This window comes from Penicillium longicatenatum (genome assembly GCF_028827895.1).
Source record: "Penicillium longicatenatum strain IBT 33135 chromosome Unknown contig_3_segment0_segment0, whole genome shotgun sequence".
Classification (NCBI taxonomy): Eukaryota; Fungi; Ascomycota; class Eurotiomycetes; order Eurotiales; family Aspergillaceae; genus Penicillium; species Penicillium longicatenatum.
In genome coordinates this window covers 1,737,519-1,760,926 of record NW_026643121.1, presented here as the reverse complement: position 1 = coordinate 1,760,926, position 23,408 = coordinate 1,737,519, and the positions used below count along the sequence as shown (strand labels likewise).

Genomic DNA, 23,408 nt, shown 5'->3' with positions numbered 1-23,408 from the left:
GCTTTTTCTTATCAGTGGAGCTTTTAGCTTCCTTAAAAAAAAAATCAAATGCTCGGAGGTGGAGGCCAACAAATGACTCATACATCAACAACAGGCTGTGCAAATTAGAGTGATTTGACAAGGATTGAAGGCCGTCGCATCAGCAGCGAGACCTTCAGCGTCGGAGGAGACTCTCGAGGCCAAAATACTCAATTTGATTTGTGCCTTTTGCGGGGTATATCTGGATCCACATGCTCCACCTGTCATATCCTGTTGCCATGCAGGATCATTGATTGCTAATTCTTTTTTTCACATGGCATAGAGATAACAACGGACCACGGGATGCCCAGTCGGATCCATGGCTGACGCGGCTAAAATGTCCCTCCGGGTTCTTGGTCACGGCCCGACCAAGGTTCACTCACTCTCGGCTTTCGATTCGATATTACATCTCCCCAAAACATGAAATCGATATGAGAGCGCGATCGACATAATGCATGAGCAAAATGTACATTATGCTCAGCGTGGCAAAAGTTCGGCAAATTATTTCAGGCCACAGAAGCGTTGAGAGATTTAGCGTCGCGCTCTTGCCCCGTGGGAATCATCGCTTAAAGTACGCCACGACTAAATGCGGTCCCGAAACGCATCCGAGCTACCCCACGGACATCCCGGGGAAAAGCTGTGATCACCAATGACATTGATTGCGTACCCAACAATCTGCGGGGAAAGGGGGAAGGAGTCTAGCTCCCTTGGAAATCCCATGGCCTGCTTTCCCGACTCAATGTGCCGGGATTTTGTTTATATGAGCTGCTGCCTCCCCCACCGTCCCATCATCATACGATCCACCCCCTACTTTCACATCTACCGAAAAAGACTTTACCCGCGATGACGGACGTCGATCCTAGGGTATGTTAGCGTGTTGCTTGATTCGCATTGGTATCGAAATCTAACGTGTGTATAGCTCCTCCCCAATCGGGTGCGGTGGGCCGCCCTCTTTGCCGTTAATCTGTTTGTCTTCATGGGAAATATGTACTCGTCGGGCCTTGCAACAGGCTTTGGCTCGTTGGCCGAATATTTCCGTATTGGGGATTCCCAGTTATCACCCCTAATTACTTATTCAGTCCTGTCCATGGGATTGGCTAACCTGGTCTGGATGCCTCTCGCTCTCTGCTTTGGAAAGCGGCCCACTGTGCTTTTGGCCATGGCCATGTTCCTCTGTGGATGCGTATGGAGTGCGGTTGCAAAGGACTACAACAGCCTGCTGGGCTCTCGGGTCTTTGCCAGCTTTGGTAAGTCACACCTATCACTACAACTAGGCCTCGTCCTAATGATTATTGTAGGCTATGGTGCGATCGAGTCTCTTGGACCCAGCATTCTCGCAGGTACGTCTCTTTTTCTCCTTTCCCGTTCATCTATTTTAAGAAAGCCTCTAACGCCTCCCTAGACATGTTTTTCGAACGCAACTACGCTAGTGCGATGGCGCTCTATGCTGCAGCGTTGTCGGGAGGTTCACAGGTTGGCCCAATGATTGCGGGCTTCCTCATCGAGGCCCGAGGATGGCGTTGGTTTTTCATCCTCTGCGCCATCCTTGCCGCGTTCAACTTTGTTACTGCGATCGTCTTCCTCCCAGAGACTACCTACGAGTCTGAAGAGGTGCCTGAGCAGGTTGACGATATAGAAAAAGAAACCCAAAGCCACATCGAGGCCGTCCGCGTTCAATCGCAAGGTGGCGACCACCTCAAGATGGATTACGGAGCCCACTGGAAGGGACTGTTCAGCTTCGGCCTCACCAAAGAGGCAAAGGAGAAGGGACTTATCAAGCACTTGGCCTACCTCTTCCTGCTGCCCTTCCCTCTATTGCTGGTTCCCGGCGTGTTGATCGCATCGATCATGTATGGAGTTGTTCTTGGAGGGTAAGCAAATTCACTTCCATTTACATCCTTATCTTCTAATCCTGAACAGAGTTGTCGCCATTTCTACCCTCGCTCCCTCGATCTTCTCTCCACCACCCTACCTCTTCAGCTCCTCGGACCTCGGTCTGTTCGCCCTCAGCAGTTTCATCGGTATTGTCATCGCCTGGCCCATCGCCGGACCCATGACCGATCTTCTCTCTCGCTGGATGCGCAAGCGTAACGGCAACGTTCACCAGCCTGAGCACCGTCTGCCTGCGCTGATACTCCCCTTCCTGGTCTGCCCCGTTGGCCTGATTGTCTTTGGATACACCGTCGCACACCAACAGAACTATATCCGCCCGGCTGTCGGCTCCGCCCTCTCTGCTGCTGGACTGACCCTGGTCCCCTCTGTGATGCTCTCATATGTCGTGGACGCCTACCCCAGAACGGCCGGCGAGGCCCTCGTCTTGGTCAACACATCGAAGAATGTTGTTGCCTTTGGACTGGCTACGGGTGCATACTCTTGGATGGAGTCCAAGGGAGTGGATACGATGTTCTATGAATTTGCTGGAGTTCAATGGGCAGTGTTGGCATTGGCTTTGCCTCTCTACCTTGCTGGTCCATGGCTACGGGCTCGAACCCAGAATCTGTTTTAGACGGATTTTATATACGGAGTCATATGTATTTTTTTTTAGCACGCGGTCTAGAACGACCTCGGGAAGCCAATGTTGCTTTCGTTCGAATTCATTCTGAAATTTTGATTTAATCCTATCCAAGACCCTGCTCACTTTCCAAAAGTTGTAAGAACTTGAGCCGAAGAACTCCAACATTGAAAGTTTTATCCAATCCGTAGCTACCATTTTGCCTCCAGTAATCTTTTGCCACCTTCATGATCAGTGATACCCATTGCAATCAGGGACAGCCAATTCCTGGCCGACTAGACTAGTCCACAATGCGGGTGCAACGGGAACTGGGGTTTGTGTGCTGACAAGTCCATCACTGCGCGACAAGTAATCGATTGAGGCATTAATCCCAATTAAATCATGTCCAGCGACCGAGAAATTCAATGTCAGAGGTACACAAGATGAATATACAAGTCACAGACTTGATTGTATTGCTATCCCACTCAACCTATAAGCCGGATAAGTTTTTTTGGATAAATGAACCTAACTCAAAACCAAGAAACCGGAAGCCGGAGCAAGCCAGCTGCTCTTGTACCACACTCGTGTATTGTGTGGTCGAAGTCAAAAGAACCCATGTACAACCCATCAAGGTATCCAGCGTGGCCACAGAGGGCAGCAATGCAAAGAAAAGCAAAATAAAAAGTATATGAAAGAAAGCAAATCATCCATGAAGAAAGAGAAGGCCGAAGGTCAAATGCAACGAACATAAAAGGATGTCAACACGAAAGTATATGATCATAGGCCGCGGGGCGTATTCGCCTCGATTCGTCCACAGCTCGTCCTATCTCTATTCCCGTCGTCAACCCGTTTCCAAGGTCGCGATACTCTCGAATCGGGATGTGATGCGTAAGAGGTGGAGCGGCTCAAGGAACCGGGAGAGGAGGGCGCTGATGACCCCGGAGTAGTGTTGGCTGTTGCTGAGGCGGTCGTGGCATTGATCCCAACGGAGGCTGCAGCTACGGCGGGGTTACAGTGTGAGCAAACGAAGATATTGAATCCTCGGCCCTGGCAGCTAGTGCAGATTGAGCCTCTAGAGAAGCAGACATTAGGGCCCGAGAATATTTAGAGTGGGTTCATTGCACGTACCTTGGGGCATTACCGGCGCAATTCCGACAGGTCAAGACTGTTCGCCCGCCAATGCAGGAGATGTGACTTGGATCAAGGTTGAGAAGAGAGTGTGCGCTGGCCATTGTGGCGGGTTGAAGATGATCGATTGCGATAGAATGAGGCGGCACCAAGTTAATGCATATAACTGAAACTGGTAATGCTGCAAGAATAGCTTGGCAAAGATTTTCATACAGCTATGACGCTGGCACCAGGATGTGTGTTTCTTTGTATTCTTTGTTGGTCGATGAATGTTGAAGTCAATTCAAAAAAGGCAGAAAGAGGTGGCCCTTTATCAACTTGACTCGAAGTCAATAAACGTCGGATCAATAGGAAAGAAGGAAACGCGTTGTCTCTAGTCATCGGACAAGGGTAAAATCGTGCCCAGGCCGAAGTATAATGGGCCCGGAATTAGGAGTCCAGGAGATCGACTCTTATACACGCGAGGGTTCGGTGGCACACGACATCTCAGGTCAAATGTTACATCCCGCCTAGCAGAAATGGAGAAGCCGCGAAAAACCAACTGAAAAGCCGATTTGTGAATGGTCAGCAGGTCATTCGTTGTAACAGTGAGCTTTACTGCACGTCAGGTTGGGTTCTATTCAATGATATGAGCCGGTCATATCCGTGCAAGCCACATATTTCCAGAAGATCGTTGACCAATGAGAGGACCAGGACTAAATCTAGCATCAAAACTGAATAGCGGCGCATGTGCCGTATTGAGTCTAGTCTGGGTCAGTCAGGCCCCATCATATTCGAGGACATGCGTCAGTGGACGCGCACAATAAGGCATGTAGGACGACCACACTAAGGTACCTACGCACAGCCAGGGTTGTTGAAACGGGCCGAGCTGGTGGGGTGGGTCGTGGTCGAGGGACGATCGATCTCATCCGCCGGGAACTAGATCGTGGTAGTTCGCCCTGTTTTCAAAGTGTACACAAAGGGAGGATTGTCAATGGCACCACCACTAGACTGCAACGGTGTCCCGGGTGACGCGGTTCAACAGAGGCAGTTCTACCCAGGCAAAAAAAAATTAGCGCAGGGATCAGTCCCTGGGGATATTCGGCGTTCACAAATCAGAACCGAACCTAACGTGAGCCAGGTCGTTACCCCGACCAGGACTCCGTGTTGCCTATGCGGAAAATAAGTCCCAGCCTCATGGCAGCCACCACAGCCTTGTGTGACCACTGTTCGCCAGAGTAGGTACCCAGGGTTGAGACGGCACCCATGCCCCTGTCAGTAAATGCAGGAAAATGTGGCGATGGGTACGGAGAGGGGGAGGTCAGTTAGACTCGGGATTTGGAGAGACCGAAAGTGGAAACCATCCACGGATAGTTGCATGGGGATTCGACGATGATCTCATTTCCACCAAAAAAAGAAAGAAAAACACGGATGACAGCGAGATGATCTTTGTCAGATTTAGAGACGAGTCCGACGTGGTGAGCGTCTAATTTGAGGCATGATAACCTTTGCATATTGTCGGGATAGAGCGGGTCGAGATGTATACATGAATAGCAAATCAGGGCGCCAGGCGGCTAGTTGGTATGCAGCTAGTGAAGGAGATTAAATCAAAACAGGAGACGTTATTCGCAGATCTTGAGAAAGTGCATGTATTCGAGAAGAGTGCAGGAGAGCGAGCTGGAGGGGCCTTGTACGCTCCTCGACGTCTAAATTGCAGGACCCCTCCAAGATGCATGTCGGACACGTAAATATCTGGGAAGAGTAAAATGTTGGTATTTCTACTTTGCTTATTGGTTCCCAATTGTCACGTCCGGAACAAACGGACATGATCGTCGCATGTCTTGGTGCGTGAGAGCTTTGTTCCAGGGATCCAGAGAAAGGTTCCCCTGGCTCAAATCGCAATGTGGATCGTTATGAGCTGCAGATTATGATTTTTAAGAAAAATAATTTAAAAATTAGAAAAACAAAATAAAAAAGAAGCTGCCTTGTGATCGACGAATCAGAGACCAAGGGACACGTCAAAACGTTGGTCTCGTGGCCAATCGCATCATGTAAGGAAATAACAAGAGAGCGACGCTCTCGAAGCGCCGTGGATACGACCTGCCAGATACCTCCGGTACCCCAAAGGCAAGCAGCCGTCAAGCACAGCATTGGAAGGGTCCGGGGACACTGCCACGCTAGGACTAGGCCCCGACAAAGGTATCAATTCTCATCCTCTGTGGATCTACGTTGCCCCAATCTGGGTGACGTAGATGCAAGGGGCCCCCGGTAACCGTTGAGCTCTTTGTTCACCTAAGCTCCTATCACTAGCTGAAATGTCTGAGTTATGAGGGTCAGATTTTATTCTCCGCTCAATGTCGCAGCCGTGTCAGTCAGCACCTAGAAAGTTGCCCTGGGTTCGTGGGACGATGGAGACATTAGCCTTAGCCCGTACAGAAGCGCCTACGAGCCGTTCTTGCAGCTGGTAGACTGATTTCTCCATCGAAAAGGTTCCGGGCTTGTTCGACTGAGAAAGTGGGATCGATCTGCAGCTAGCCACTCTCCATCACGCGCTAGGCTCGGGATTTCAACGTAGACCGGAGGCCATGGACTCGCACTAGGATGCGCGGTGGGCCTAGGAGACGAGGCCTCGAAAAGGCTGGAGATTAAGAAAAGCACAGAAAGGAATTTTGTCCAGAGGGTGTCGCTTCAACATGGTGTGACTCCTCCATTGCAAAACGGCAAAACAGAGTGGCCAGTCAGCGGACATGGAGTTTCAAGGATTTGTGCAGCCCGATTGGTGAAGTGGATTCCGATCCTACGCTCTAAGTAACAGGAATATGGACGATCTGATTCGAGGGTGGATGACCTCGGGCGATTTTGACCACAGGCGACATTCAAACCAAAGGATGAACTCCCTGTTATGCGGGTATACCGCTACTTCTGTCCTTTTTTCGGTTGTTTTTTTTTTTCTTTTCTTCTCTTTTTTTCCTTTTTCTAAGGATTTGGTGCCTCGCGGCCATGGGGTCAGGGTTTCGGAATATTTTAGCATCTAGGTCAACTCGGACCTGACGGAGTGATGCTGACGGGGCACTATACCTGCTGGTAGAGGCAATGATCCCATGCAAAAGTGCAGATCTGACGAGCATTTCCATGCAGTCCTCAGTATCCTCTCGCTCCTTGACTCTTGGAAATTACAGTGAGACCCATGTCCACACTAAAGAAACTACATAGTGTGATTCTACCTGAATCAAAGCCTGCGATTTCGGTGGACTGACATCACAGCGAGTCTTTTGAATGAGGCCGCCGACGAAGAACCGTACCTGGCAGCAATGCAGAGCACCGAGGCTGAGTGCTGATCATGTCACGCGGCATGCCAGGATCAGACAGCAGCCGAGAAAAGCGTTGATGAGAACTAAAAAAAAAAAAAAAGAAAAGAAAGAGAAAGAACCAAGGATTCATGGGAAGATTGAATTTGCTAAAGGTAGATATCATGAGCAACGTATTACCGTCTGATGAGGCATACTGAAGTCGACCTAGACAACCACTTTGGCATCATACAAGGGGGAACAGCAACGAGGGAAGTTTAGCCATAAATAGAAGCTGAAAACCAATAATCACCGAATCAATGCACGTAAACTCCCTGTCTCAAAAACTCCAATCTGGTCGTGAGACGTACTGGCCCACCGAAACATCGCTGGTAGACGAAAGGCTCACAGGGGGGAATAACCGTGGAATGGCCCCAACCGCCTGTGACAGAGGGAACGCCGAAAAGAAATTTAGTTCCTTTGATTCATGTAGCTGGATCTGACAGGAGGAGTGCTTGGATTCAAAAATAAGAAGTGGCAATGTCCGAAACACTACTTGTAGAGCCGGGGCTTGGGGTTTACTGGAAGTATTCAGCGGGTAGCGCTGCTAGAAGAGCAATTGTGCCCAGTCCTCCCAGGAGAGCACTAACAACAGCGGTAGCTGTGTAGGTTGCTAAGTTCGAAGAGGGCGATGACTTGACCCGCTTGCTCGGAGGCTCTGCCTCGGACAGGGCGGAGCTAATCGCAGTGGTGACTTGAGACTGCTGAATAGAGTTGAGGCTCGGTTCCTGAGATAGCGGAGCAATAAGCTCGGGAAGCTGGGCGTCTTGTGTCTCCATCTCAAAGGCCTTGCGCTTCAACGAGACTTTTGGCATGTCTCCCCATTCAGTCTCATTGGTCTCTTTGTCGACCTGGCCACCGCAGGAAAATGGCCCATCACGGTACAGACTGGGTGCATATCCAGGAAATTCGAGAATGGGTTGGTGTGGATTGATAGAGTCGCAGGATTTCGATACATCTCCCTGGGTAAAGGTTTGCGATGGTGGGCAATTCAAGAGAGAAGTGATGGGACACTTTGGGAAGCGCACATGAAGATCATGCAGGTGCTTCAACTCATCGGACTTGGGCTCTGAGCCGACATTGGCATTTGCGGGCAAGGCCGGAACGGTGGGAACATTACTAGCCGCGAATTCATTGTATATCAGAGTTGGATCAATGCATTCCTTCTCATTCTCCTCGACAAATGATCCGTCATCCGAATCATGGGAGTCGTTAGACGCAGAGTCATCATCAAAGGGCGACTCAGCATCAGAGTTATAGTCGGCATCAGAGGCAGAGTCAATGCTGGAACCTCCGTCGGACTTGGTACTAGAAAGCAACAGGTCGTTCAGCTCGCAATCGTCCTCATCAATGCTGGAGCTATCAGAGTCTGATTCGATCTCCGAGCTGTCTTCATCTTCACTCTCTTCGAACTCTTTGGTGAGCTCTCGTTCGACCTCCGAGGACCAGTTATCCTTGTAAAGTTTAACACCAAATCGTGGGTAATCCGATGGACCGCCGGTCAAAGATGAGTCAGTGGTTAATATGTGTGGCGGGTACTGCTTGTCTGTGAACAACGGGGTCTGGTTGCTGAATGAGGGCGGAAGTTGCTTCCTGGGATCACCAGGTTGGCACTCCATGTGCTCAGGAATAGAGTGAGTCTCAGAGGAGGTGAGCGCCGGGGAAACCATGGTCTTCATTTCATTTGCGTGAGTCTCTTCAGTCTCCTCGTATGTCGGGATAGATTGGAGCATGGTAACTTCTTCGACATCGCTATCGTCTTCGGGCACGCAGAAGGTGTTGGTTGAGGTCTGTCGGAGTGAAGGAACAGGTTTGGGCTCAAAATAAGTCGGGGATTCGTTCACATGGGTGACTTCGATATCGTGGGTTATCCTGAACAGGGGATCAGTACCGATCCAGGGAAACCAGAGTCGGGGCTTTACATACTGCCCCAACCAGTCGACCTTGCAGCGAACCACCAGGGCCGGGAAAACATCTATGGGGGGTGTTAGCTTAACCTTATGATTTAAAGGCATATACAAACCTTCACCGCGTTCTACATCCACGCCAAATCGTAGAATATCTCCGCTGAGTAATGGTGTCGCCTCCCCGAAGATCAATCGGTTGTTGTTCAGCCATGTTCCGTGGGTCGAACCGAGGTCGTTGATATTCAGGATCTGTGGTACACATTAGCATGATAGTCATGATAGGAAGACGAGCACCAGGGAATGATCGCACCATCTTGCCAGGCTGAATAAGTAACTCCGCATGATCCCGCGACATCACCCGAGAATCAAACCATCCATTATCTTGATGCGGAAGGCGGTTCTTCAAACCCCTCTTTGACGAGCGCCCGATAATAATCGTCTTGTCGGTATTATTGAGAGTGAACTGTCGGCTCACATCGTTGTCTACCCCCAGTGGGATAAGAGTCACCTGAGCTAAAGGCCACAGCCGTGTCAGCAGATACAAAGGAAGGCCCAAGAATCTTCGTGAGGAATGCAGAAAGAAAGCCAGGAATCAAAACTTACCTCGAAGCTCATGATCGGACATGGTGACTGATTCTGTAGAATGTAAGCCCGGATATTTACGATCGGGAAAGCCTGCAGGTTCCAGTTAACCACGAAAGCGTGGGAGAGCTTACCTTGCCCGACGAACTTCAAAAGGCTTGCACAGCAAGAGAACCGAGGCCAGAAGGGAGAAGAGAATCAAGTAGAGAAGGAAACAAAAGGGGGCCGATATTAGAGGGGGAAGGTGGGAGGAAGGTGAGGTAAGAGGGAAAGAAAGAGGAAGAGGGGTAGGATGATGGATCCGGTTGAGGTCACGGCTCAAACAAACGGAGAGTCGGGACCTTTGGAAAACCTTGGGCCAGACTTTTAGTGAGCCGGCACTTGCACTAGAATCAAAACTCTTTTGTTTCTAAGTCTTCAAAGAAGGATGAGCTGGTCAAATCAGTTAGGCAGATAAGGCAATGATGATGCTATAGTACAAGTGGGGCACTTTCTTATCGAACTTGAGGATCATGTGGATTCCGAGTGGATCCCGGTACCCCGAACACATGAGACATGGCCTCTTCAATACTCTATGCTGCCCAATGCAAGACTACTGAAATTTAAAAAGATTATAGCAGAAACGTTCATATTCACCTCTATGGTACACAGATTACTCTCCAACATGCGCACATCCAGTTGGACACAGCCTTGGCCCCAAACTTCCCGCTAGGCATCTTTCTCGGTTATCTCCGCGCTGCCCAAGATCAAGAAAAACATAAAGTGGAAAGGGGAATATGCCAGTGGATACTAAATACAAGCAGAGAAAAAACAGCCTGGGCAACTGCGAGACGAATCGAAGAAAGCCAGAAGACTGGGATCATAGAATAAGGGAAGGAGACATTGCAAACCCGACTCCAGATTTTGGGGAGATCAGGACAGAAGCGAAGAAAGGAGAGAAGATGGGGAGAATGTTGGTAGCGTGAAAGAGACATTAATTCAACAACCTCACTTTTACATGGGAGGAGCACCGGGGCCCATGCTGCCACCCATTGCGTTCAGGCGGGCAGCCAGCTGGGGGTACTGCTCCTGGACCTCCAACTGGGTGCGAGTGGCCTCAGCGTAAGAGATAGCATTGATGATCTCGGCCTCAGTACGAGCAAGCTCGGCTGCCCGCTCGAAGTACTTGAGGGCCTGGGAAACCTTGCCCTGCTGAAGGAGCAGCTGTGCCATGGTGCCGACGGCAATATCGCACTCAGGGTCGACTAGGAGATTAAGTTAGTATTGTGAGCAAAGGGAACCCAAGCAAAGAGTTACATACTGATCAGGGCCTTCTGGCAAAGGTTCTCGGCCTCCTGGAAGTCATGCTTCCACTGGAACAGGGCGAGGGCCTTGTTGATGAGCGGCAGGACGTTGATGCCCATGGGCTTGCTCAACTGTTCCATCTCGACAGCCTTGTCAAACTTCTCGATGGCCTCAGCGTAGTTCTGCTGGTCGAGGAGAAGCTCTCCGTAGTAGTTGTAAACATCAGGAACCTCCTCAAAGTTCTTCACCGACCGGCGGAAAGTGGCCATAGCTGAGGCGACGGAGCCCATCTTGTACTGGGTCACACCGAGTTGAATGTGGGAGAAGATGAAGGATCGGTCGAGGTCGATGGACTTCTGGTAGTCCTTAGCGGCCTCAGCAAACTCACCCAGGATGAAGTGGAGCTGGGCACGGTGGTAGTAAATATCGGGATCGTCCTTGTCGTTGTTGATGGCAAGCTCGAAGTCGTCGGCGGCAGCATCCTTGTTTCCTACGAATCAATCAGTAAATTGTTGTGCGAAATCAACTATGCGGTGTCGTTAGCTTACCAAGCTCAAGGTGCAAGCTAGCACGCTTGATGTAGCTCTGAACCAGGGACGGTTGCAGCTCCACACTCTTGTTCAAGTCTTCCAAAGCAGCGGGGGCGTTGCCGCCCAGGTATGTGAAGGTGGCGCGCATGTTGAGAGCCAGGGCCTCGAATTCTTCGAGATCACCAACCTCAAGGGCCTTCTCGAAAGAGGCAGCAGCCTCCTCGTATCCCTCGGCAGACTTCTTAGCCATGGCAACCAGACCCTTGCGCAGCAGACCCTTGCCAGAGTCTTCGCTCAGCTCGGCGGTCTCCTCCAGACCCTCGGGAAGAGGACGAGGGCGGAAGCTCTGCAGGTAGTTGGAAACAAAGGTGGCACTGGGCAGCTTCTTGCTACGAGCTTCCAGAATGGCCTGGCTCTTCTTCTCGGCAACCTTCTTCAGCAGGCGCTCCAGGGAGTTACGGCTGACGTCGTTGGAGAAAGCATCAATAATGCAGCTGGCAGTGAAGTCGAGGAGAGCCTCGCTGAATTTGCCGAGGTGCTCGTAGGCAATAGCCCGGCGGTTCAAGGCCTTGACGTATTCGCTGTCCATGGCAAGAGCAGCGCTGGTGTCCTCAACGACCTTCTCCCAGTCCGACTGAACATTGTAGCAGGCGGCACGGTTGGAGTAGAAGACGGGGTCGGGCTTGCAGATGATGGCTCGGCCATAAAGGTCAATGGCCTTGGGGTAATCCTTCAGACCGTAGGCCTTGTTACCGGCGGCTTTCAGCTTGGCGGCGTATTCCTTCCGGGTCTTTCATCGTATGTCAGCACATCCTCCGAGGAAAGGGGTTCGAGCAGCGTTAGGAACTTACCTCCTCCGACAGTTCACCCACGGTTGCCTCGTCAACCTCGGGCAGCTCCTCGGGCTCGTCGGCCTTCTTAGCAGCAGGCTCTGGTTATGATGTCAGTCACCGAATTCCATCATATGATGCAATGGACACAAACCATCTTGAACAGAGGCGGGCTTGGCCTTCTTCTCCTCCTCAACCTTCTTCTTCTCTTTCCGTCGCTGGTTCTTGCTCTTCTTGTGTGCGGGGGGAGAAGGCTTGCTAGAGTCGGATAGGTAGTAGACAACTCCAGCGCTGGTGACGACAACAGCGACACCGGCAATGGTGTAAACCAGAGCCTTATTCTCCGACACCCATTTCGATACGCGATCCCAGACGGACGAAGAGCCGGACGGCGGCAAAGTCGCAGTGTCCAGCACCACGTTCCGGGTGGGTGTAGGTGTAGGTAATGGCGACACGGACGACATTATGTGAGCAGGAACCGGGCACGGCGACCGATGCTATGTAAGTCCTGGAGTTCTAAGGCGACGAAAGATTCAGTTAATACAATGCGACGAATCGATGATGATAAGAGGGGGGAGACATACCGGTCTCTACGCCTAAAGCGGGAAGTGTGAGATAGGGAGAATGATGGAGCTTTGGAGGAAAAGTCAAGAACTCGATGATTGCGCTGCGGCCAATCACGCGCCGCGCGACGGTAAGTTCTCCACCGTTTGAACACCACCAACTCGGCTGCACCGGGAAAAAAAGGGATGCATCCGTGAACCTTTGCAGCTCGTGCAGCTTTTATTTTTCAACGAAGCTTTTCCCATACTAGTCTCATATTTGGTTCCCGTTCGCCAAGGAAGCTAATTGCTGGCGCGTGAGGCAGATCGCGACTAACCACTGGGGCTGCATTATTAACGGTTACACAGCAACAGCCTTTGAGGAATCTCCTCAATGTCTTCCAATTTGTTTGTGGTCGAACATGAGCATCCCGAGCAAGAAACTTTCGAGATCTTTTCATCGTTTCGCTACGACCCCAATCTTCCAAGCGTGGCCCTGCAACACCCAGAGAACTATCCCGAACCATTGGACTCGCCCTACTACCTCTTGGCCTACCACCAAGACCGAATCATAGCCGCTGCACGCCACTTTGGTTGGAAGGGTGTGTTTGACAATGGGCCAGTATGGATGAACGGAGATGTGAAAAACCTAGACAGATTCCTGAGTTGGCGGGTGCCAGACAAGTCTCGACCGTGGCGGTTGAAGCTCGTTTTACAACACAATGGCCATGCCTTTTGCGAGTTTTCAGAGACTGGCCCCATAGACCTGCTTAATTTCATGACTCCGATTTTGCACACGAGTACAGATTCGACTGTCTGGCGGGTGGTCGTGGACACGGAGCGTACAGAACCGTCTGGCTTCACCACGCACAAGACCTCTTCCCGAGAACACTACACGCTTGCTCAGTCCCGGTCTCAGGTTACCCCCGGGGCGAAGTCAGAAGAACTGCTCATGGTGAACCTGGACGGCGAAATCATGGAAGGTACTATCACTACTCCGTACTTCCGGCGCGGAGACACTTGGGTAACTCCGCCACTTACCAGCGGTGGTAATGCGGGCACAACAAGAAGATACGCATTGAACCAAGGATTTTGTATTGAGCAGTTGGTCAAAGCTTCGGAGCTTAAAGATGGAGAAGAGTGCTGGCTAAGCAATGGGGTACGAGGTTTTATGCGTGGTCGCATCTCTCTGAGTTCACCAGTGCAATAACAATCGAGCCTACGTATGATGTGAAATGTATAGATGAGAGTAATGGATATAGAAAATGCATTGGGCCCGGGAGTCATAACGCTGAAGTTCTTTTGCCAGGGTTTTAAAATATGTCCGTTTCATTCTTTGAGCCTTGGCAGCCTCTATTTCTTTTCGGCCACCACTGGGTTAGAGTTTCCCTTCCACTCGAGAGGGCGAGGACGCATGTATTCAGCCACAATCTCATCAGTGACCTTGGCCCGACGCTCCTGGAATCCAGTCACGTACGCCTGAAGCTCAGCGATGCAGCGCTGCTTCATCTCACCAGTCATCATTTCACCCTTCTCGTAGGCGGCGCGGATGCGCTCGAGTTCCTCGTCATCCTCAAGGAAGAAAGTCAAGTACTGAAAGGGCACATCGACCTTGCTGTTACCACCCAGCTCGCGGTGCAACTCAGCGGTCTCCTGACCACCGGAGAAAGCAAACTTGTTGATCTTGTTCTTGATCTTGTTGGGAGTGTCGCTCATGAAAATGGCAGAGCTATCCACACTGGCGGACATCTTGGAGCCGGGTCCTTGAAGGGCAGGCAAGAAGATCGAGTGGATGAGCGAGGGCTTCTTGTACTTCATCTTCTCGGCGTGTTCACGGCATTGACGGAAGTAGGGGTCTTGGTCGATGGCGCAAGGGATCAGACAGGGAATGGAAGAGACCTTCTTGAAATCGGTACCAAAGATCTGGGGGAAACTGGTCGCAAATGCTGTAGCAGACTGGGTGGCGCAGAAGTGGAACTCTCCGATGTTGTTGCTGTCATTGAATCCAAAGGTACCGCGGATCTGGTTGATTGTGATGCGCTTGGCCATGCGGCAAATGTTCTCGTAGAAGGCGCCTCCGACGAAGTCGAAATCACTGAAAATGAAGGTCTTCTTCATATCAAATCCAACAGCAATAATGTCTCTTGCGTTGGCCTTGGTGTATCGTTTGGCGTCCTCGATCTCGATCTTGGCGGAGTGCATGTATTTCTCGTCGTCAGTCATCATGATAACCAGGGGGACATCGAAGACATCCTGCAGCCACCTAAATGAAACAATGTTGATTAGCGCTCTGACTACTCAATTGGTGGAAGACGACTATGGCAGTCATACTTGGTGAACTCAAACGGCACAGTGTGGCCCACGTGCATACTGTCACTACTCGGACCACGGCCAGTGTAGAGGTAAAAAGGCTTGCCCTTCTCATGGCAGTCGAGGATCTTGGTCAGGTCACGGTGACTGAACACAATGCCACGGCGCATGAAACGGTGCGGTCGGTGGCCAGTGACCTTTTCGAAGCGCTCAAGGATGGTTGGAGTCAAAGGACTCGCGCCGAACTGTTGTACCAGCTTGTCGTAGTCGACGGGGAGAAGTTTGCCTGACTCATCCACACCACCGGATACATCGAAAGGTGTCACAATCTGGCCGGTAGACTTAGTCTCGGGGGCCTTTTCGGCAAGGCTCAGGCTGGTGAGCGCGGGGGGTTGACCTGGTTCGTCCGCCATGGTGTGTATGATTACCCGAGAGACTAGAGTTCTATCCCAGATGGAGGTAAGTATGGTACGGAGGATACCACAAGAAATCCTTACTTTCTGAGGTATATTCGATTGACTTCAAACTACAACGAAATTCTTCTGCCCCTCGCGGGCACGATCGGCGGATGAGTCAGGCCGCTATCAGTGCAGGCTCTGATTGGACGATACCAAGTGTCACATGGTCACCCCGCACTATACATACAAGCATCAACAAATTCATACAAACCTTGGAAGGCATGCATACTGCTATTGATCAGCTATCAAATCATACTTCAAAAGATTTTGCCAGTCCCTCGTCAATACCTAAACTCAATCCACCATTTGTTTCTTTATCTTCTGAAAATCTCTAATCTGCTGCCCTTCTCCAAAAGTCGCTGTCATTGTCGATGTCCTAGTCATCATCATCGTCGTCGTCATAAGGATAATCATCATCTTCAATTTCATCCAAATCTCTACCATCGTCCCGCTCCTCTTTTTCCACTAGCTCCACCACCTTAAGTGTCCACCCATGACTCTGCATTTTCCTCCTAATATCTGAGCTTAGACGGTTCTCACGAACTTCCACGATAATTTCTTGGAGCGATGTGATTGTCCTGAATTGAGAGGCAACCAACGCTAATGCCCTGCAAAATTTTACAGGGCTGTCAAATGAATCTATCATACACTCCATGAGATATGTGGTTAAAGGGGTGATTGTGAGGGATTTGAGGTTGGTGCAGTGTGACTGGATTTTTCCCAAGATACGACGGATACCTTCTTCCAGACTGACCTCGTCTCCAAGGTCGCGAAGTCCAAGAAAGTCGATGCGGATATACTGAAGGTAAGATGCGTTGATGAATCCAATAGCGTCAAGGAATTCGATTATTAATTCAGCATTCCAAGCGGTGAGGTCGAAACAGTTGTTGCCATAGAGTAGTGAGCTGGCCTCACGTAGGACTGTTGTGTTCGTGAAAAGGAGATTAGTCGTAAGCTTATTTTCTGCGTTCCAGGGCCTAACAGGCTCCCTGCACACTAGGAGATGCTTGTATATCTCGTTCCGGAGTTCAGAAGGAAGACTGAGGAAACTGGCTAACATTTCTCTGATTTTGTCCGTTATAAATGTTCAGTAGATGAAGTGGGTGGGGTCAAGCAAAGGCAAAGTTCATATCTGTCAGATGATGGGTTCGAACATATACTTAGTCTTTGTTAAAGTGGGGGACAGCAGATTGCATAAGCTGTCATCTGTGTCACGTGTAGTTGATTTGAATGACGTGTACAAAATCATGGCCGAATATTAATACTCGTAGAGAATTCGCCTTTTCTCACATAAACCAGACAATTTCATGTCTTCCTTATCGAAAAGACATCTGCTCGTTCCAGTATTCCGGAAAGATAGACTACGACTGTTAATTACTTGAAAGGTATTATCCAAGGAGTGTACTGCAACATATAATCCAATGATTAACGTGGGTCAGTAATATGCTGGCTTTAACATGCACGCAACACGGGGAAGATTTTGACGTACGAGAAGCAATCGAACATACCCGTCGCTTCCCGAGGTCCATGCTAGCTTTATAAAGCGTCCCGGGCGCCCCGGAGAAATTGATGCGCATGGGCATATGTGGTACTGCTTTGATTGCAACTGCAATATTAAGGATCACCGTAGCTACGACTCTGACAATGCAATGTAGGCACACCTAAGGAGCAACCACGACACTATCGTCGATTGTATAGTCCTTTCTTAAGAAGGCTTTTTTTTTGAAACGAGATGAAAAAGCAACCAATTGGAGAGCAAAATTTGGCTTCGGAAATTCCATTTCTGCCGAAAAGAGCTCCCATTTGCCTTTTTGTGACCTAGGCGTAGGAACATGCGAAGAGCTATGGAAAGAAAAGGGCTCGACATTTTGGTAGCTTCTAAAATACTACAGTATTCCAAAGGACGCGACAGAATAATAGGGCGAAATTGATTAAGATCCTTCAACATCAAGCTGAGACGCAATTGTACATGCCGCAGCAAGGTTTCACAGAGACTCAATGAGAGAATGTATATTGGAGAGTTACAGTGCGTCACGATGAGAAATATTCAATTACCAGGATTGCGTGCCAGAAATGACCTTAGCAAAACCAGCATGAAGGGACGGGGAGGTATCAAGGTTTCTTGTAAAATATAACATAATATATAACATGATCGTCCTGATATCGAACAGGCCTATTTTTGAAACACGATTATCTACGGATCTATCCATATGAGGAGTAGCGTTTTATCGGGGACGAGCCGTGAAACAACCAATGTGTGTCCAGAGGGGAAACTGTTTTCGATATCTACTGTGGCTTCATACGACAAGGTCTGCGCCCTGTCCTATCTACGTGCATGTATCGATGAAGCCCTGCGCTTGTTCCCACCGGCCTCAATGAATTTGCCCCGTCGCACATCACCGGAGGGTGCAGCGGTTCTGGATGAATATATCCCCGAAGGAACTTTGCTCAGCATACCGGCATGTGTGGTTTCACGCGACCCGGCGATTTTCCCGAGCCTGAAACCTATCGGCCGGAGAGCTGGCTTGGCGATGTAGGCAAGGAACTTCAGCGTTACTTTGTGTCTTTTAGGATCAGTGCCCAGAACTGTATTGGCTACAGATTATGTAATTTGAGCAGGCTGTTCTCCTTGCGTCGTTGATTCATCGGATTGAATCTTTTTTATCGGCACCGGAGTGGGAGCCGATGATTCGGGAGATCACAAATCTGAATTCGGGACCTATGCCTTTGAAGATTTGGAGGACAACGGGAGTGGGCGTTGAGGAGAACTGAGGGGCTGGAACGTTGATCGCCAAGGTGATGCTAGAATATGCACACTGGCAGGCTCCGAGTCAATAGCGCTAATTATCATGCAGCAGCATCTAGCTAATGCAGTTAAACATCACATTGTCTCAAATATTGGCCAAGGAATCTATCTTTGACTCCTCATGTCTGAGCTGAATGGTTATCACGGTTTCGTAAGACTACATGAATTGTCCTACTAATCAGATGGATGGTATTGGTCTAGCGCCAAGCCATCCCAATACCCGGTCTCTTCAACGGGAAGCCCAAGCATATAATGATGTCAGTAGACTTTCAAAGCCCGTGGCCATGGCAATGGCATGGCGATCTTCTCATTTAAAGCGCACTTGATCGGCAGCAGGAAATAGGTTTCCGTCAACTTGAAGCTTGGCCAATAGCCGATGAAAGCCAATCACTCAAGAAGGCAATCGCCGGCGAAAGTATAAGGTTTCCAAGCCCACGGCAAGGTTCGGCTGCTTTGGACCGTTTTCAACTCCTCGAGCGTATTTGCTCGTCCTTGCAAGTTGGGATGCGGGGCCCCCGCGTTTCGGGTGCGGGACGACTTTCCCCAGATTTGTGGTGACGATAGACAATGTACTATAAAAATGTCAAAATGTGCCCTTCTAGTCGTAGCATTGTGTTTTGACTATCAATCTACTCTTCATTCCATACTTGCCATACCAATATGTCCCCGTTTGACACCTCCTTGGAGGCTGGCGATAATACAAAGCATTTAAAATCAGCTCACGATGCTGAATTTGGACACGACGTACACATCGAGAAGGTTGAGGCCGGGACGAGTATGGACGATGTCGCTACCAGTGTCGATAATATCCCAATAAGCTGGTATGTGTGGATGGTTGCTCTAACCGCCTCGACAGCGGGTTTGCTATTCGGATATGACACCGGCGTCATATCGGGAGCGACCGCATACATGGGCAGTGATCTGAACAACAGACCCATTACGAGCAACGAAAAAGAACTTATTACATCTCTTTGCTCTGGAGGTGCCTTCTTCGGGGCTATCTTCGCCGGCAATACCGCAGACAGGGTACGTCGAGATCTTCTTTTCCTTCTTGAATTCTTGCATCCTGCATGTCCATAATCGCAGCAGCTCACACAAATCACCAAGTTTGGTCGCAAAATGGCAATCTATATAGGTTGCGCCTTATTCATCATCGGTGCCGTCCTTCAAGCGGCTGCTTATACCATCGCCCAAATGTCAGTCGGACGCGTTGTGATTGGATTCGGCGTTGGTTCAGCAGCCATGGTCTTGCCGCTATATGTGGCGGAGATCGCACCGGCCAAGTCGCGCGGAAAGCTCATCGGTTTGAACAACATGTCCATCACCGGCGGTCAAGTCATCTCGTATGCAATCGGTGCAGCTTTCGCCAGCGTGAATCATGGATGGCGATATATGGTCGGACTTGGTGCTGTACCTGCCATCATCCTGGCCGTCTTGCTGCCCTTTTGTCCCGAATCACCTCGTCATTTGATCTACAAAGGCCGTGAAGAGGAAGCCCGTGTGGTCTTAAAGAAGATTTACAAGGGCGCAAACGAGCTGCAGATCGACGCTGTCCAATTAGCAATTCAAGTCGCTTGTGATCAAGCCCGTGAGATCAATGATGGCGGTACCACGTTTAGCAAAATCAAGCAGCTGCACTGCGTCCCCAGCAACCTCCGTGCATTGATCAGTGCCTGCGGACTGATGGTTATCTCCCAGCTGTCTGGGTTCAACGGCTTGATGTATTACAGTGGCACAATCTTTGGCACGATTGGATTCAGCAGCCCTATGGCAGTTGGGTTGGTGGTTGCTGGTACCAACTTTATCATGACTTTCGTGAACATGATGGTGATTGATACCATGGGCCGTAGGCGTCTTCTCCTTTCCACGACCTGGGGAATGTCCGCTGGTATGATTGCGATTGCAGTCGCCTTCAAGTGGATTCCATTTGATCTTGAATCGGGAACCCTCGAGTCAACCAGTGGAGTCCCACCTGCTGCTATCGCGGTGATTGTCTTCATTATCTGGTTCGTCGTTTTCTACGGCGTGTCTGTCGGTAACACTGCATGGATGAGTACCGATTTCTTCCCCTTGGAGGTGCGTGCCATGGGCACCATGTGGCTCACATGTTCCAATTGGGGCAGCAATGTCATTATCTCCAGTTGTTTCCTTTCCATGATACAGTCTATGACGCCGTCTGGTGCATTTGGTTTCTTCGCTGGTATCTGTGGCCTTGGTTGGGTTTGGCTGTATTTCTTTTATCCTGAGGTATCTGGACTGGTGCTTGAGGAAATCCAAGAGGTATTTGAGCATGGATTTGGAGTAAAATATGCTAACAATTTGCGACGGGAGCGTAAGCAACTCATCGAGGAGCGCATGAAATCTCAGGATAAGCCCATCGCGATGGGGCATTAATCTACACGTGAATTCTCTGGAGGATTCATAATGGCATGATTGACTACTTTGGAGTAGATACTTCCATAATCCAATTTTTTTCCACGGTATCTAAGTCGATCAATGGTGTTTCAAGATACATATCTCATTGTCAGGGGAACCCCGACGTCTATAGGTACATAAAGAATAATCCCAGAGTCTCCCAGTGGCGCACGGGTATCGCTATGCTTACATGAACAATCAAAAACAAAAACAAAACACATAACCCCAAACATGCTTTTTTAGGGCAAGACAATAAAACCTCGAATGTCCAATGTCCAAATGGCCGAGACTTCTACTTGCGGAATGTAACGGACTTGCCAGCGATCTCGCGCTTGCCATGGCGCACACCCGATGGAGCTTCAAGCGCCTTTGCGTAAGGGTTGTGAGCCCTCTTATGCTTGGACTGCATCCCAGGGCCATGTGCAGTGGGTGCGTGTAAGACCGAGTCTGCGGCACCGTAATCAAACGGAGTAGAGTCGGCCTGGGCCTGAGCGGCTTCCCTTGCCTTTTGGGCCTTCTTCTCTTTCCGGGCCTTCTTGCGTTGCTTCGCCTCGGACTCTTCATCATTGCTGTCGTGGTCCATGCCGTCAAGGGTCAGTAGATCTTTCTCTGGCTTGTCAACAGGGGTGACTTTGCGCTTGCGAGGGCCGCCGAGTTCCTTTACAGTAAAGACCTTCTTTTCCTCTGGTGCCTCTGGTGCCTCGGGAGTCGTGGCAGGCGAGGGTTCCGCCTTGGGAGATGAAACCGGCTCCATCTTCACATCAACAAACTTCTGTCGCGCTTCAGCAACGGTAGATGGCATCGGCGGCAAAGGAAGAGAGAGTCGGAGGGCCTCGGTAGAGGCGGCAAGAGAATACTCGAGAGGAGTAGAAGGCTGGCGGGTATCCAGAGTATTACCCCAGAACTGAGACTTCTCATAGCGTTCAGCGACGGGATAGTCCGCATCCTCCACTGCAACTGGCTTTGGACCATATTTTGGCGGCGGTGCAATATCACGCCATTCGGGACCAGTGGCACCAGCAATCTTGGCCTCTTTAATGACATCCAGGAGATCGCCGATGCGTTCCTTGGTGATTGGAGTCATAGGTGATAAGGTGCGAAGCAGGGTGCCCATATCAAGCGGCATGGTCTGAGCCAGCCGGAAGAGCATGTGTTTCGGGAAAACACACTGGAAGCCCTCGTCTTCCGCTCGTGCAACCTCGTCGCGCCACTTGTGCACGGCCTTGAAAACGGCAAATTGCTCCTTGCTGAGTACGCCTGAATTGCGAGTCAACAAATCGTACCACCCTCCCGGGCCGTATCCCTTAGTCTCGTCATATACTGGGCGCTCATAACGTTGGAGTGCCTCGTTTTGCGATCGCTCATTGACATAGTCGATCAAGCTGTTGTCTGGGGTTGATGCTTCAATGAGCTCGTTTCGTAGATTGTCGTAGATGAAAAGAAGGTAATGGGTATCAGAGCGGGCATAGTCAAACATGCCGGATGGAAGTGGACGAACGCGCCAATCGGCCATCTGGTATCGCTTATCGGCTTCAAAGTTGACAAATTTTTGTAGCAGATACTTCAAGCTCCGCTTCGGATATCCCAATGCAGATGCTGCGTGGAAAGTATCAAACATGCCAACCATGTACAAGCCCAGATCGCGCTGAAGCCAGATTATATCCATGGTAGAACCATGCAGAACCTTCAGAATTCCCGGATCCGCAAAGACTTCGTTTAAGATTTGAAGCTCTTGTCTCCATGGCTTCAGGGTATCGACAATCCAGTCTTTATTCCGTGTGCTGATTTGCATCAATGAAACGAGACCATGGTAGGAATGGACATCGTGGTGTTCCAAATCAATCGCAATCTCCTTGGCTTCTTTCAGCTCTTTCAGCATCTCCTTGACTCCATCCAATGTATCGACGAATATAGCAGTCGTTTGCTCGAATGGCAAATAATCGATCGGCGGTGAGGTTTCGTAGACCGGCTTCTGGTATTGGGCAGCGCGAATCTCAGCATCGTAAGGGCTTGGGTAGCCTTCTTTCCCATCAATCTGCTGTTTCTGTAACGATTTTTCCAGCGGCACAGTCGCATGTGGCTTGGTGTTGAGAAGAGGGCGGAAAGGACCCAGGTCTGAATTATCAACCTTCTGATCAAAGAGCAACTGCGGCTTCGGAATCTTTGATGGGCCGTAGTCGTAAATAGTCGGGAAATTCGATGTCTTCTTCACGATGGGGGCATGTTCTTCTTGCGACGGGCTCAACTTCTTGATCACACCCGTAAACTCATCGAGGCACGCATCGGCCTTTTCTAGAAGCGAGTCGATCACGTCGACCACGCCGCGCCAATTGTCCTCGATCGACTCTTCGTTTTTCAGCTTCGGCGCTTGAAGATCCGTTCCATTTGTGGCCGCTTTCAACACTGCAGAAGTCAACGAAAGAATCCTTTCGCTCTCCTCGTCAAGCAACTCAGTGAAATCGCTGCTGGAGGAGCGATGGAAATTCAAATCCTCCGAGGCGAGCTGACCCACACTGCGAGTCACCTGTAACAAAGCGGCGGTCACTTTGTCCTGGAAAGGTGCAAACTCCGCGGAATCCATGGCAGGCTGAGCTCAAGCCACAGAATTCAAAAGAAATAGGGTGCGTTTGGGTAAGGGTGTGGAAAGCTCCGAAAAAAGTTGAATAGAGAAATCAGAGAAATGGCAGTTGTTGACCGCCTACCCTGAATAGTTATGGCCGGCAATGGATGTTTTGATTGGTCAAAGTGGCCAACCGCTCTTTCCTTCGCCTCCAGCCATTC

General features: G+C 50.1%; 8 protein-coding genes across 8 annotated transcripts; 3 read left to right on the top strand and 5 right to left on the bottom strand.

The window, feature by feature from the left end:
• Positions 1-861: 861 nt before the first annotated feature.
• N7484_006022 (putative MFS transporter) lies at positions 862-2,524 on the top strand (the record flags this gene model as incomplete). The annotated part of the gene is made up of 5 exons (XM_057116441.1): positions 862-882; positions 938-1,265; positions 1,317-1,358; positions 1,421-1,889; positions 1,939-2,524. 5 exons carry the CDS (start codon positions 862-864, stop codon positions 2,522-2,524), a joined length of 1,446 nt encoding a protein of 481 aa, XP_056972324.1.
• Positions 2,525-7,481: 4,957 nt separating this feature from the next.
• Positions 7,482-9,495, bottom strand: N7484_006021 (FHA domain protein; the record flags this gene model as incomplete). The annotated part of the gene is made up of 3 exons (XM_057116440.1): positions 7,482-9,119; positions 9,181-9,383; positions 9,474-9,495. The coding sequence occupies 3 exons, from the start codon at positions 9,493-9,495 to the stop codon at positions 7,482-7,484; spliced, it is 1,863 nt and encodes a 620-aa protein (XP_056972323.1).
• Positions 9,496-10,445: 950 nt separating this feature from the next.
• On the bottom strand, positions 10,446-12,560 carry tom70 (putative mitochondrial outer membrane translocase receptor (TOM70); the record flags this gene model as incomplete). Its single annotated transcript, XM_057116439.1, has 5 exons — positions 10,446-10,696; positions 10,753-11,226; positions 11,285-12,056; positions 12,118-12,197; positions 12,251-12,560. The coding sequence occupies 5 exons, from the start codon at positions 12,558-12,560 to the stop codon at positions 10,446-10,448; spliced, it is 1,887 nt and encodes a 628-aa protein (XP_056972322.1).
• A 472-nt stretch (positions 12,561-13,032) lies between these two features.
• Positions 13,033-13,848, top strand: N7484_006019 (Aminotransferase class IV; the record flags this gene model as incomplete). Its single annotated transcript, XM_057116438.1, has 1 exon — positions 13,033-13,848. The coding sequence occupies one exon, from the start codon at positions 13,033-13,035 to the stop codon at positions 13,846-13,848; it is 816 nt and encodes a 271-aa protein (XP_056972321.1).
• A 143-nt stretch (positions 13,849-13,991) lies between these two features.
• On the bottom strand, positions 13,992-15,361 carry N7484_006018 (tryptophan--tRNA ligase WRS1; the record flags this gene model as incomplete). The annotated part of the gene is made up of 2 exons (XM_057116437.1): positions 13,992-14,901; positions 14,970-15,361. 2 exons carry the CDS (start codon positions 15,359-15,361, stop codon positions 13,992-13,994), a joined length of 1,302 nt encoding a protein of 433 aa, XP_056972320.1.
• Positions 15,362-15,782: 421 nt separating this feature from the next.
• N7484_006017 (uncharacterized protein) lies at positions 15,783-16,466 on the bottom strand (the record flags this gene model as incomplete). The annotated part of the gene is made up of 1 exon (XM_057116436.1): positions 15,783-16,466. The coding sequence occupies one exon, from the start codon at positions 16,464-16,466 to the stop codon at positions 15,783-15,785; it is 684 nt and encodes a 227-aa protein (XP_056972319.1).
• A 2,406-nt stretch (positions 16,467-18,872) lies between these two features.
• Positions 18,873-20,606, top strand: N7484_006016 (uncharacterized protein; the record flags this gene model as incomplete). Its single annotated transcript, XM_057116435.1, has 2 exons — positions 18,873-19,238; positions 19,299-20,606. 2 exons carry the CDS (start codon positions 18,873-18,875, stop codon positions 20,604-20,606), a joined length of 1,674 nt encoding a protein of 557 aa, XP_056972318.1.
• A 313-nt stretch (positions 20,607-20,919) lies between these two features.
• On the bottom strand, positions 20,920-23,208 carry N7484_006015 (exosome nuclease subunit RRP6; the record flags this gene model as incomplete). The annotated part of the gene is made up of 1 exon (XM_057116434.1): positions 20,920-23,208. The coding sequence occupies one exon, from the start codon at positions 23,206-23,208 to the stop codon at positions 20,920-20,922; it is 2,289 nt and encodes a 762-aa protein (XP_056972317.1).
• Between the last annotated feature and the right edge of the window lie 200 nt (positions 23,209-23,408).